Raw genomic sequence first — 12,525 nt, 5'->3', positions numbered from 1 at the left:
TCCCAGCTACTCGGGAGGCTGAGGCAGGAGAACTGCTTGAACCCGGGAGGTGGAGCTTGCAGTGAGCTGAGATTGCACCACTGCACTCCAGCCTGGGCGACAGAGCGAGACTCGTCTGAAAAAATAAAAAGTTGGTTTGATAGTTTGACACATCCTCCATTCCCATCAAAAGATGGAATAAATCAGTTATAGGGTTTTAAAAGGGGATTTTAAATGCCACACACAGCCTTCAAGCAGATTCAACCATCCACACGTCAACTGCCTCTTACCCAGGCATTGCTTACCCATTGCACTGAGATAGTGGTTGAAGGCCTGGCAAGGAGGACTTGGGGTTTGTGTTGATTTGTCACAACTCATGGGTGCCGGGCTCCTGTCTGTGTCAAAAGAGAAATACCCACTGGAGGATCGAGACAGCAGGGAGGATCTTCTCATAAAGATGAAAAGCGGGGATCTGGTAGCAAAAGGGCCAGGGCTGGCCGGTGGGGCCAGCGGGCCCTGAGGGCTGCCGTGGGGGCAGCTGTCCCCTTCACCTCCGTGATTGCCTTCAGGATTACCTTGTGGCTCTGTCTGTAGGGAGGTAGGGGCCCCAGGTCTGAGCTGGGGAGGCCTCTCCGCAGGCTGCAATTGTCTACCTTCTCGGTCACACTCAGAACTTACATCAGAAGGTTGCTTTGCCATTTGGTCTTTTTTTCTGCAAGTAAAATAAAAACTAAGATTATTTTAAGCAAAAAAAGAAAAAAAATCGATGAATAAATTAGCTCTCACCTAGCGATTAAAAATTCTTAGGGTTAATCCCAAATACTTTATGTTCTATACTTTTCTGACAATCTCCCAAATAAAAAAATTGCACCTAAAATAATAAAGGTATGATTTTTTTTTTGGTAGAGGGTGGGATTAAACTTCGTACCCCCAAACAAAATACAGTAACAATGTCAACAGCTTGCGGAACTGGTGCACACACACATGCGTTTCCAGAGAAGCAGTTTATCTGAAGTCTATTCACACGTGCTCTTTACCCAGGACAGACTTGAATAAGTCAGAAACTCCCAGCGGCTCTGACTTCCCGGGCTTAGGTAGGACGCTGGAGCATAGGAGCGGGCGCAGATGCAGCGATTGCAGGCGGCTGGCCGCTTTCCCTGCTCCGGCCCCATTGTTTGCCGAAAATGCTGAGGGCAGCAAGTCTGGGGAAGGTTTGGCAGCGGCCGTCAGTCGTAGTAAGTGCGTCACAATAGAGTTTGTAACTCCAGCGCGGCTCGGCCCGGCTCCGGCGCTCTCTCCGCCCGTGGTCCCTCCCTCCCGCGGTTCCTCCCTCCCGCTCCCGTACCGCACGCCGCACCGAATCAGACAGAACTTCTCTGAGTTGCAGCCGCACCGTTCGGTGCACACACCCCTAAATACGAGGGGGGGGCGGAGGGCGACGAAGCGAACCCCTGCAAAGTCTACAACTAGGTCCGCAGGCTAGGCGACACCGGTGCGCGCCCCCTTCGTCCCACAGACCCTCCCCTCAGAAGGCAATCACACCGAAACTCACGTCTGCGCCTTCCCTTCAGAGCGCAGCGTCCGGGCCCGGGACCGAGCCCCGCGGCGTCCGGCCCGCGCGCTTCGCCGACCGGGCACCCCCTGACCGTCACCACGAAAGCAGCGCAGGAGACAAAGCCCGGGACTCGGGCTCAGAGTCCCCAGCGCAGCGCGGAGCCCGCGCCTTCCCGCCAGCCCGCCGCCGCGCTCCGCAGGGCAGCCGAGGGCTCCGCACGCCGCGCCTCTGGCCCGCGCTGCCCCGGCCGCAGCCGCCGGGAACATCCTCCGCCTCCTCCCGCTCCTCCCCTTGCGCTCTGCGCCCGCCGCCGCCGGCACCGCCGACCTCCCCGCGCCGCTGGCGCCGGGTGCCCGCGTTCCCAATTGGTCCGCGCGCGGTCGCTCCGCGCCGCAGCCAATCGGCAGCCGCGGTGGGGGCGGCGCCTACGGGTCAAGCCGCCAAAGGCGAGGCGATTGTTGACAAACTCGCCTCAGAGCGCTGCTCGGGCCGTGGCCGTGGCGGCTGCCGCTTCGTCGGAGGATTTGAGGGCCGGCTGGCCCGGCTACCCTGCCCATCCCTGTGCTCCTTCCGGACACAAGCCTTAGCAGCTCCCGCCGCCCTGGACAGCCAGGCACCTGGAGACAAAGCAGGACTTGCGCCGCGCCCGGACCCGCAGGGCCATCCCCAGGCCCAGTCCTCGCCACTTGTCCTTGTTTTGGCCCGTCGGGGGCAGACCCCAACGGCCGTCACCGCCCTGGCTGGGGCAATTATTCTCTTCCAACAACTTCTTCTCTTTCTCCTGCTGCGCCGCAGACACGAGTCAAAGCCGAAGGGCCACCCCTGGCCACGGACGCGCACGTCCGCGACCATCGAGTAAATTCACACCTTCCGCCCTGGCGTCCGTTGGGCCCTCTACCAGCAGCGCCAACCCTGGGGCAACAGGTCCCAGAGGGCACGGCGCCGCCAGCCTGCACCGCGAACCGGGTCGGGTGTGCTCGGGCACGCGTGAGCCACTAAGATAGCCCGGCCCCAGGGACCGAGCAGGTTCTGCTGGCCGCGGCTAGTCCCCTGCGCGGTCCAGGTGGTCAGGGGAGGACCTAGATCTCTCGCTGCCAGGGGATCGTGCTGATGGCATAGTCCGCAGGACTCCCGCAAAGCAAGCAGGGGCCCCAGGTACGCTTGAGAGAGCGAACGCAGCAGTGGCCCCGAAACCTTGGCCTGAATGAGTAAAAGGAAAAGCCCTGTCTCGTCAGTTAAATCACCACCGCAGTTCCGCAAATCCTCCGCAACAGGCCCGCGCGCCCCAAAAAACCAAGACGCGAAACACCCTCGCACTGCGCGGCCGCTACTCTGAGGGCGCCGGAGCCGGCGGCGACACTTTCCGGCTGGGCGCACAGCCCGATACTACGAGCAGGTCCCCAGCTCCCGGGCCGGCGCCGAAAAGCACGCGCTGCCTCTCCTCCTGCCCGGACCTGCGACCCTTCACCAGGCCCGCGCGCAGCATCCCATCCCAAGCCGCACTTCGGCCAAGAGCCCGCAGGTTCCGCGTGAACGACTTTTCTTTAAAGAGAACCTGCCCGAGATGGAACCCAATCCACACGGATCCCCACCTCCCGCCGGCGACAAGCGGGGCCGATGCAAGCGTCCCGCTCGCACGTGCACGGGAAGCGGGCAGTAGGTGGTGCCGTTCGGGCTCCAGCACTACTCTTCCTTCGGTGCCAGGCCCGCGCCCCGGGATTTGGAGGTATTTACCTTGCGTTTCTCAGTCCGAGAGTCAGAGTCAGACATTTGGAGGAACAAGGGCCAAGGGAAGGGCGCCGAGGCGGTGGCGGCGGGAACGCTGCGAACCGAATACCCCGATGATGCGATCGCAGTGTGGCAGGGTTCGCAAGGTGGCTGCAAGAATCAAGTGGTGGTAGTGGCGGCGGCGGCAGCAGCGGCGCTGGACGCAGAGCTCCAAAAAACTGCAGACCCGGCGGCTGCGCGGAGCGAAGTGAAACCTGCGCGGCCCTGCAGCCCAGCTCTGGCTGGCGGCCCCGCTCCTGCGCCCAATCACTGCGGACCCCGCCCCCGCTAGGTCCCTCCCCGGCGCGCGGGCTGGCAAGCTCCGCCCCTTCGTCGCTGCGGCCGCCGGCGCGTGCAGGCTCGGACAGGTAAAGGCGGGGGTTGCCCCGCTGGGTTGCCTCCCGCGCGCGCCGCCGACCCTGGCGTGTTTACCGGAGTGACTCTGCCTGCTGGCGGCCATGTGCGCGCCCATCCCCCACCCCGAAGTGTACCCTAGCCTCCCGCTCACCTCCCCCAACCCGGTGGCGGCCGCGGCGTGCGTGGCACAGCGGGGGCGCTCTGGTCACAACCTCCGCTGGCCCGGCCGGCGGTGTAAAGCCTCAGGAGGCGCCCTGCGCCCTCACTGTGCCTTGAGTTTCTATGCCGCTCTAGGGCAGGCGCGGGGACTGGGTTGGTCCTCGGGAAGGCGCGGGGCGAGGTCTTTCAGCTCTCCTCGCTCTGAGGGTCCCTGGCGCCGGGCGGGACGCGGATCAGCAGGCTGCGCATCTTCCTCTCCCGGGCCTCTCGCGGGACTCAGGCACCCTCCTCCTGCCACCCCGCAGGGGCTCTCCAGCTTTTCTTCCGCGCCCAGTCTCCCTAAGAGACAGAGCCCGTGGGGGCAGGACGCGCCCAGAAAACGGCCAGGCCCGGTCCCAGTGGGCGTCTTCGCTGCCTCCCGGGTGAGAGCGGGAGGCATGTGCAGAGCAGGTAAAACAGGGAAATGAAAAAAGCACTCAGAAAAAAAATCCTCTTAGGAAAAAAAAAACGAGGTGAGTGGCGGCCTCCAAGTGAGAGAGAACGTTGCGCACTACATTCGGCTAGGACCCCCAAGATTTGCTGGACTCGCAGATAACCTCGTAGGAGCTCCCTGGACTGGCTGAGGCCAGTGAAGGCAGAACAGCTGAGTTCGGGCCGCGGTGCGGGAGCGCAAAATACCCCGTCCCTCCTCCCCTCCCGCCTCCCCACCCATCCCTTTCCTCCCTGGAGTCCGCAGCACCTCACTCTACCTCCCAGGAGACCAAACCCCATGCCGCCTCTCCAGTCCTCTGAGTCTGCACCCGGGTCTGCTCTCCCAACGCGTGGCTGGCGCCCCCAACCCCGGCCCTCCTGTCTGCTCCTCGCGCGCCTCAGTTCCCCAGCCCCGGCTTCTAGACAACTGCAGCGGGGGTGTGGGAGGTGGATCGGGAAATGGAACATCCCGCAGGTGAGGTCAGGCTAGATGGATTAAGGAAACTCTGTAAAGAGACCACCCTACCCACCACCGCAGCCGGCAAGGAGAAGGAAGGGGCCTGGTCGTAGAGGAGCAAGTGAGGAGGCGTTGTCCCGCCGTCCGGCCACCTGGATCAGTTTTTAAATTCATAAGCGCTTCTGTAACGTCAGTGGGACACAGCGCAGCCCCAGGCCAAAGTCTCAGCGCATTCTCGGGTGAATTCTGAGCGAGGTGAAGGAGGCCTTGGGTTCCCGGAGTCGCTGGAGGACGCGCGTCGGGCCCCGCCCAGTTATTTCGCTGCAAGAGGGAAAAGGCACAAGCGTGGACACGGCTAAGTAGACTCGGAGGCCGGAGATCTGTCCTCACCGGGCCTCGAAGTTCCTACCGCGGACGAACTTTGCTCTTCGGCCGTTCTGCGTCGCACCCGGGGAAAAGCAACGCAACTTGCTGCGCGGGCTGAGAGCCGAAGCCCGCCGCACGCCGCAATGCTCCGCGCTCCCCGCGGGGTCGGGCGACTCAGACAAGGACCGGAAAAGAACCACGCAGAAGAAAGCCCTATTTCTTGTCGTCTGTTCCTGTGCAGCCTTGCAGCCTTGCAGCCTCGCCGCCCCCGCGTCGCTCGCTCTCGCGACCCTGTGAACACTTAGAAAAACAAGAGTTGGGGGAAGCAACGGGCTAAGCGCTCCTATTTGGGGCACTAAAAGGAAGCCGGCCAGAGGTGGCGGGTTCATGGGTCCCCCGAGACCCAGGCCGCGTCGGGGGCCGCGAGCCCTTACAGCCTTCTCCCGCGCCGTCGGGAGGTCCTCCCGGAACTGGGCCGTAGCGCAGAGAATAAAGTGTGAGAAGGGCCCATGGGTTTTAGGTCACCTCCCTCGCAGTGGACGCGGACAAAGCGGTGTCCCTTTCTGTCTCTGCCAAGAGACGTGGAGGGAGGGAGAAGGGAGGATGGCTTGGACTGAAAGAAACAAGAATGAAGTCGGGCAGCCGGGATCTGAGAAATGGGAAATCCATGGCCCTTGTCCGGGACCACAGGCTTTGCCGACGTGGTCTCTCCTAGTTCCGAAATTGCTCAGGCCCGCCTCCCTGCCCTCTGCAAGCAGCGGGAACGACTTCCACATCGCTTAATTTCTTTATTAAACTTTTCACCTATTCTCTTCTAAAGGACAGATTACTGCGTCAGATGGTAAAAATGTTTTCCGCGCCTTGTCTTGCAGTACGGAAACCGCCGGCCTGGGAGGACAAGCCGAGTTCTTGTTTTGCCGAGAGCAAAACCCTAGGCTCCCACTTCCTTCTCCCAGTCCGTGCGTTTCCTTGCAGAGCCCCAGAGCGTCTGATTCACTGAAAAAGCATCACTTGCTGAACCAAACCTTTTTTCCCGCTCGCGGAAAGAGTGGAGCTTTTTTTTTTTTATCTAAGGTTGTTTGCTTTTTTTTTCTTTTCTTTCACTCGGCACCACAGTTTTTCTAAATCACTGGGAATGTGAGTCACCGCTAACAGCAGGAGACCTTTGGCGGCACCCGGCTGTGGGGCGCGCTCGCAGCGGGGAGCCCACCCTGATTGTCTAGGGGATCGGGCACTGAATTTGGGAGAGGTTGCAGTCAGGCCAGGCTGGGTTTCAGGGAAAGGGCACAGGGATCCAGCGCACCAGACGACCGTCTGGATCTCTTTCCTAGCAGCCACCCGCGCACCTCGCCAGCCTCGGCGGGACCTCCGCTTTGCCACCAAAATCCCCGAGAGCGGCGGCCCAGCGGGTGCCAGCCCCCGGCCTCGGCCACAGCTCCGGGCGTCAGTGGAGCGAGCGTCGTGGCAGCTGCTGGCGGGCCACCACACTTCCCGCCACACCCGTTAGAGCTTGGCTCCCAGCTTGGGCCGCTGGAAGCGCGCCTCTTCCCGTGGCAGCGGCTGCAGCGGTGCAGGGTAGAAAGCCCACGCGGCCCGCGGGTTGGAGATTCCGGCGATTGGTGCGTGGAGGTAGATGTGTGGAATGTTAAAGGTCGAAATCACCCTCAGGGCATCATCCTTCACCGAGTCGCACAAATCCAGCAACTGCAAAACACGACACAATGAGACAGGTCAGATGTTGGCACACTTACAGCCATCTAGTGACAGCAGCTTTCAGCACACCAAGCACCCGCACACACAGCGGCCCCGGAAACTAGTTTCCCTTTGGTTCTCCTGTGGAAACTGTTGGCCATGAATAACCCTCGGAAGCCTTTTTTATTTTAGACATTCCCAACTCTGACACCTAGCCCAGTGGAAACCCAGGCTTTTCCCGTAAGGGGGTGGGCGTGGACGTGGGGTCGGCTTTGCCCCCAAATTAGCCGGGAACTCGAGACCAAGGTCTGAGAATTTATTAATGTTCCCTCCTTGGTCCTTCCTCCCTGGTCCTTCCCTCCGCTCCTCTCTCTTTTCCTCCCCTGTCGTCCCCTCCTCTCCACCTCTGGAGTGCCTGGGGTGCCACCCTCTGGCGCGCAGAGGCAACTGAACAGGAAGAGCCTCAGAACAGGTGAACCACTAGAGACCTGCTCCAGTCTCCCCAGACTAGCGCCTTCGGACCTGGCTGGCGGTAGGCCATGATTCTTGAAATTCAGTACAGTGAGACGGCGGACCAATGCTAAGCATCTTCCACCTGGCTGCTGCGGAAAATCCATCTGCTGTTAACGCCAATGCCAAGGAACGCCGCGGATGCCCTTGGTTCTGGCAGCCACTGGAAGGCAGGGATAAGACATTCCCGGCGGATAGGAGAGGGAGATGCAAGTCAGTGTTTTGGAAGCTGCACTGGTGTATTTTTATTTCATTTTCCATGGCTTAGGTGCCAGTGTATTTTTTTTTTTATTTTCACGAAAAAAAGAAAGCTACCAAAATAATAAGATTGTTTTTCTAAAACTACACAAGGGCAGAGGGACGGCTTTCCTTTCTTCTGATCTACACATTGTACTCCATTTTTCAAGTTTTCAGCCAGTGGTAAATTTGTTTCACTCCCCAAATCACAGTAAATCCCCAGGTTTTCATGGTTTATTTTTACTGGTTTAACAACATCACTTACACCAGCCCCACCTTTGCCCTCACATGGTAGTCATGTCTGAGCCGCACTGATGTTGTTAAGATGACAGTTTCCCTTGCAGCAGTCCAAAATGCCATTTCAGGTTTTCAGATTATTCCAGGTTTTCAGCGAGGTCCCAAGGAGGAGGGTGGGGGAAATAGGGGATGGGGGATATAGAGGGTAGGGATATGGTGGGGGAAGAGCATGAATTGTAATAGTCCAACAATACATCTTCCCTGAAAATGTGCTCTATTACATCAGTAATTTCTAATGAAAAACTTCATTCTTCACACACTGTGGTTAAGCATCATCAAATCAGTACTGAAAAGACCTTTGATCATATTTGCAAGATGCACTAAAATGAACTTTCACTGACCAAGATTTCAAAGTTTGTAATTAATACTCTTGAAAAATCCCTGACTAATCTGTCAACTCTCAATGTCTTTAACCACACAGTTCAAAACCATGAGGTGGCGTACACAGCCCCTAAACTTTCCATATATTGTCATATGATTATTCAAGATAATTTTCCCTTTGGGTTTGCATTATGAAACTCAACCAACTTTGGTAATATATTCACCGGTGGAGGAAATACAATGATTTGAATGAGTGTAAAATAGAGTATGGGTTTTATCTATCTAGTGCCAAATACAGAACGTAGGGCCAGAGGTAGGAATTAAATGAGGCAGATTTCAATATAAAGAAAACTTTTGAAAAATAAACTTGAAAAGGAACCCAATGGCTGGTGAAAAGGAGGGTTTCTTCACTCATAAATGTTCAGGGAGTGTCCCCTCCAATGGCACCCTAGAGAGGAAAAATGAACTGGCTGTGAAGAGGAGTTGACTGCCAAGATTCTTTCTAAATCTAAAGTTCTGGGGCAGTTTAAAATACTCCTTCTAGCCTTCTCCATTCTTCCTAGACTGCAACAGAAACCCCAGAATGATTATTGTCTCAATGGACGGATCCGGCATCATTCCTGTTAGTTACTGTTTGACTCTTAGTTATTGTTTGACTCTGATTCCAGGTACCCACCCACCTCTGTTCCTGGCTGTCAAGATGATAATAATAATTACCATCCTTTCATTCACAAACGGTGTGCTGGATTCCTACCCAGTGTTAGGTACAATTCTGGACTTTAGAGGTTTAATGGTACACACTACAGGAACAGGTCTCACATTGTGAAGCTGTGGAGGCGGTTTAAAAACTTTAAAAAATATATGATCTCTTTAATACAAAATAAACTTGAGTAGATAATATACCATTGATTATTACACAGTTACAGTATTTTTATTACTGGGGGTATTTTTATAGGGGGCTGCGCAGTGTAAAGTTTAGTTTTGTTACCAAACATGCTTCCATACTATAAGCATAAAAATTGCACATACTGTAGGGGTCCTCTGCCCTGCCAGTTTATGACCCATTTATGCTGGACAAAGTACTTCAAGCTTACCCATATCTTTACAAAGAAAATTCACCAGCTTTTGAAAAAGATAAATGAATAGGTATACTTTAAAAATAAAAAAGTATGAACAAGTTATAGGTTCTTGCAAAAAAATTTTTTAAGGTCAAACCTAAACATGGGCACTATTGCTCTACAAGCAATAAGAAGGTACAATCCAATAGAAATAGCCAGTGAGTGGAATTTGAGAATATCTGCTTTAAAGAAAGCAGAAGCACTCAGCCCTCAAGGGATGACACTGTGTTTGACTATATTAATATGTATATTTGGGAGTGAGGGAAAAATTGTAACATCAGTTTGGCTTCCCACCTCCATCTAGTTGCAGTACTCAATTTATTTTTCTGCTCTTTTTGACTCTCCCTATAGTTTCCTTATTTCAGTTGGGAGAGTGGGATGGCGAGGGATGGGCAGTGACTAAGCTTTGCAGTCCTCTGAACAAACCATATTTTCCCAGCATGGCGTGGTGTTAGTCCTACAATAGATGTTCAGGGTGGGAAGTGCCCAGTGCACTTGGAGGGACACCCCAGCTATTCCTAGGACTCCATGCAGAAGGTTTTCCTGCCTCTTCCCATATACCTAACCCCTGTTCTCAGCATAAGATGACCACATGCTGTTTTATGTGAAAAATCCCTTACCCAAAGTTGAAATGTCCCTTCATTAGCCCCTTTCTTGTCTGGCTACCTTGGTAGAGTCTTTTTCTCCATCCCTTTAATCTGGGCTGAGTTATGACTTGCTTTGCCAATAGAATATGGGGAACATGTCACTGTGTGATTTCCAGAGCTTAGGCCTTAAGAAGCTTTGAATCCCCCATTATCACTCTCCTATAACCGTGAGAACACCTGCTGTGCAGAAGCCCAGTCTAGCCTGCTGGAGGACAAAAGGCCACATAGAGATGGACCAAGGTGCCTTGGCCAACAGCCAGCACCCACTGCCAGATATGAGAGAGAGGCCATCTTGGACATCCTAGTCCTGTTGAACTCAGATGACTGCAGCCACAGGAGTGATCCCAGGTAACACTAGCCAAAGAACTGTCCAGGCTGCCTGCCCACAGAATAAGTATCAGTCATTATCACCGATTAATGCACAGAAATAGAAACTTTTAACCTGACTAAGCAAAACAACAAATAAACTTGCTATAAGGCACCAGTTCCACCTCCTTTCCAAAAAGAATCTCTATGCAGCCAACTCTTACTTTCTAAGGGATTGTTAGATATTGGTGAGCCATTAATGTAATTTCCTGTCCATTATTTTTCAGTTGACTTCATTTTAGGTTAACTAGATTTTGAGCTAGAAACTTTACAGGAAGGGGAACCTTAATCAACAAACATCTTTTAATCTAAAAGATGTGATGAGGGAATAAGATTAAAGTGGTTGGTAAAATGAGGTTCTGTGCTACTTGTGGCTGTCATTTATCACCTTTGCTTCTGCTGTGACCATAACTGGCATTCTGGTAGGTGCCTCTGGCCACCTTTATTCCATACTTGTCTCATCCAACCCTAGTCCCCAGTCAACAATTCATAGCTTGTTACTCCAGCCTTTGCCAAGGATCCATCTCTGCTGTGCAGTATCTATGCTTTCCACATTCCATCCCGGAGGGCCAGGCAGGTAAAGGCAATGAGGTACAGAAGGGAGCTACTTAGCTGTCTTTGACTTGTCAGTCTGCTGTATCTCCAGCATCTTTATAACAATGCTATATGGCAACATATGGCACTTTACATATGTAACCAAGGTCTTCTGTGTTCTGCCCCATGCTGACATTTCCTGGACAACTACTGTGTGCCAGATTACAGAGGAGGGGTTTATGTTCACTGTCTTATTCAGTACTCATAACAACTCTATCAGGTATCAACCCATTTTACAGATGAGAAAACCAAGGCTTAAAGAATTTAAGTCACATACCTTGTAACTGATGCAACTAGAGTTTTAACCCAGGGCTTTTTTTTTCTAAAGCCTTGTCTACCCTTTTGCCTCCATCTTTTCCCCCAGTGCCTCACTGCTTCCAGTTGCTGGAGGATATGGGGTGCTGCACTGAGGAAATGCCTCCACCACTGTGGCAGACGTGTGACCCTTGATGTTCTTCCTAAGTCAGAATCTGTATTCTGTGTGTGCCTAGTGTGGAGAACATGGATCTGCCCAGCCACACTGGCTCAGATTCTCTGAGAGGACCAGGGCAGTAACGGTGCCCAGGAGTACTCTATGATGTTGCCACCAGAGGAAGGTGCCAAGGATATCGGCTTCAGAGCCAGCTACCACGTGAAAAGGCCAGCTTGATGACCTAGAAGGACCTTTTCCTGCAGAAGGACAAGGCTTCAACTCTGTTCTGGATTCTCCTTCAGTAAATTGGGAGTGCTCTTCCACACTGGTCAACAGGCCCTCCCTGCTCCTTTGGATCACCACCTTAAATTAAGTCAAACACAATTCAAGTGCCTTCAAAAGAGCAGCACATGGACTGGTAAATCGTGACTGGTGAAAATGGGCACAATCAAGTAGTTAACCTGCACCTATTCTCACTTTTTGCAGACTTCCAAACTCACTGAATGCACAGAGACCTTGGCCTGGCTTATCTCCTCCTCGCTCACTTATCCTGAAGAATTGCTTTCCCTTTAGACAAACATTCTGTAAAGGATCAGATGGTAGGTCTGTGGCAGCTAATTTCCCATCTTAGTACTTATGCCTGACTAAGCAGTCAATGAAAGAAAAATAAACCTGAAACACTCACACGAGGCATAATCTCATAGCGTGTGCTGTGATTCTACTTCTCTCAATTTACCCAACAACTACTAGAAAGGGAAGCTCCATTCCTGTTTTCATTGCCCACTGGCTGGCTCCTCCAGGGAGGGTCAGACCTTAGCTTGGTGCATCTCCTGGTCCCAGCAACACATACATTCTCATTGGTTTTCTCTACAACCAAGTTTCTTTAGCATAAAATGACATTCCACGGGTCTATTAAATAATCAGAACTCCAGCTAATATTTTCTCTGAATCAATTTAAATTATATTTTATGTTGATTTGTTCCTTCAGTTGATAAACAATATTTAGCATAATCTGAAATGTTAGAATAGAGAAACTGCCTTCCTTACCAAACAACAACAAAATCACTTTTTTTAGCCTCACTAAATAATTAAACTTGAAGAAAATTTACCTTTAAAATATCCTTTCTATTGCAATTTTCTTCAACTAAAGAGTACACAATTTGGCTGTTTACTAAGTATTATTGACAATGTCCACTTCGGTAGAGAAAAAGGGCTCTGAA

At 53.2% G+C, this 12,525-nt stretch overlaps 3 protein-coding genes across 17 annotated transcripts in view; 1 reads left to right on the top strand and 2 right to left on the bottom strand.

Moving 5' to 3' along the window:
• Window positions 1-3,450, bottom strand: part of BCL2L11 (BCL2 like 11) — a 46,946-nt gene extending 43,496 nt beyond the window's left edge. For 3 of the 14 annotated variants that reach the window (XR_008522281.2, XM_054547923.2, XM_063713559.1), the window contains exons 1-2: window positions 3,269-3,450; window positions 285-691 (exon numbers count right to left, since the gene is read on the bottom strand). Coding sequence is in view for 10 of the 14 variants with exons in the window: in XM_054547923.2 (XP_054403898.1) it covers window positions 285-678 (394 nt within the window). In the remaining 4 variants the exon portion in view is untranslated. Of the gene's footprint in view, window positions 1-284; window positions 692-1,531; window positions 2,131-3,268 lie in introns of those variants that run through there. The other 11 variants (XM_054547925.2, XM_054547926.2, XR_008522280.2 and 8 more) reach the window with 10 other exon arrangements.
• Window positions 2,645-5,919, top strand: LOC129056107 (uncharacterized). Its single transcript, XM_054546700.1, has 4 exons — window positions 2,645-2,652; window positions 2,705-2,709; window positions 2,744-3,669; window positions 4,315-5,919. Exons 1-3 carry the CDS (start codon window positions 2,645-2,647, stop codon window positions 3,433-3,435), a joined length of 705 nt encoding a protein of 234 aa, XP_054402675.1. The 3' UTR covers window positions 3,436-3,669; window positions 4,315-5,919.
• ACOXL (acyl-CoA oxidase like) overlaps window positions 5,883-12,525 on the bottom strand; it is a 390,431-nt gene continuing 383,788 nt past the window's right edge. The window contains exon 17 of one of the 2 annotated variants that reach the window (XM_024242376.3): window positions 5,883-6,815. In XM_024242376.3, the coding sequence (XP_024098144.2) occupies window positions 6,615-6,815 (201 nt within the window). In that variant the 3' untranslated portion in view covers window positions 5,883-6,614. The remainder of the gene's footprint in view (window positions 6,816-12,525) is intronic. The other variant, XM_054547921.2, reaches the window with a different exon arrangement.

Source organism: Pongo abelii, chromosome 12 (assembly GCF_028885655.2).
Source record: "Pongo abelii isolate AG06213 chromosome 12, NHGRI_mPonAbe1-v2.0_pri, whole genome shotgun sequence".
Taxonomy (NCBI): Eukaryota; Metazoa; Chordata; class Mammalia; order Primates; family Hominidae; genus Pongo; species Pongo abelii.
This window is presented reverse-complemented; position numbering and strand designations above follow the sequence as displayed.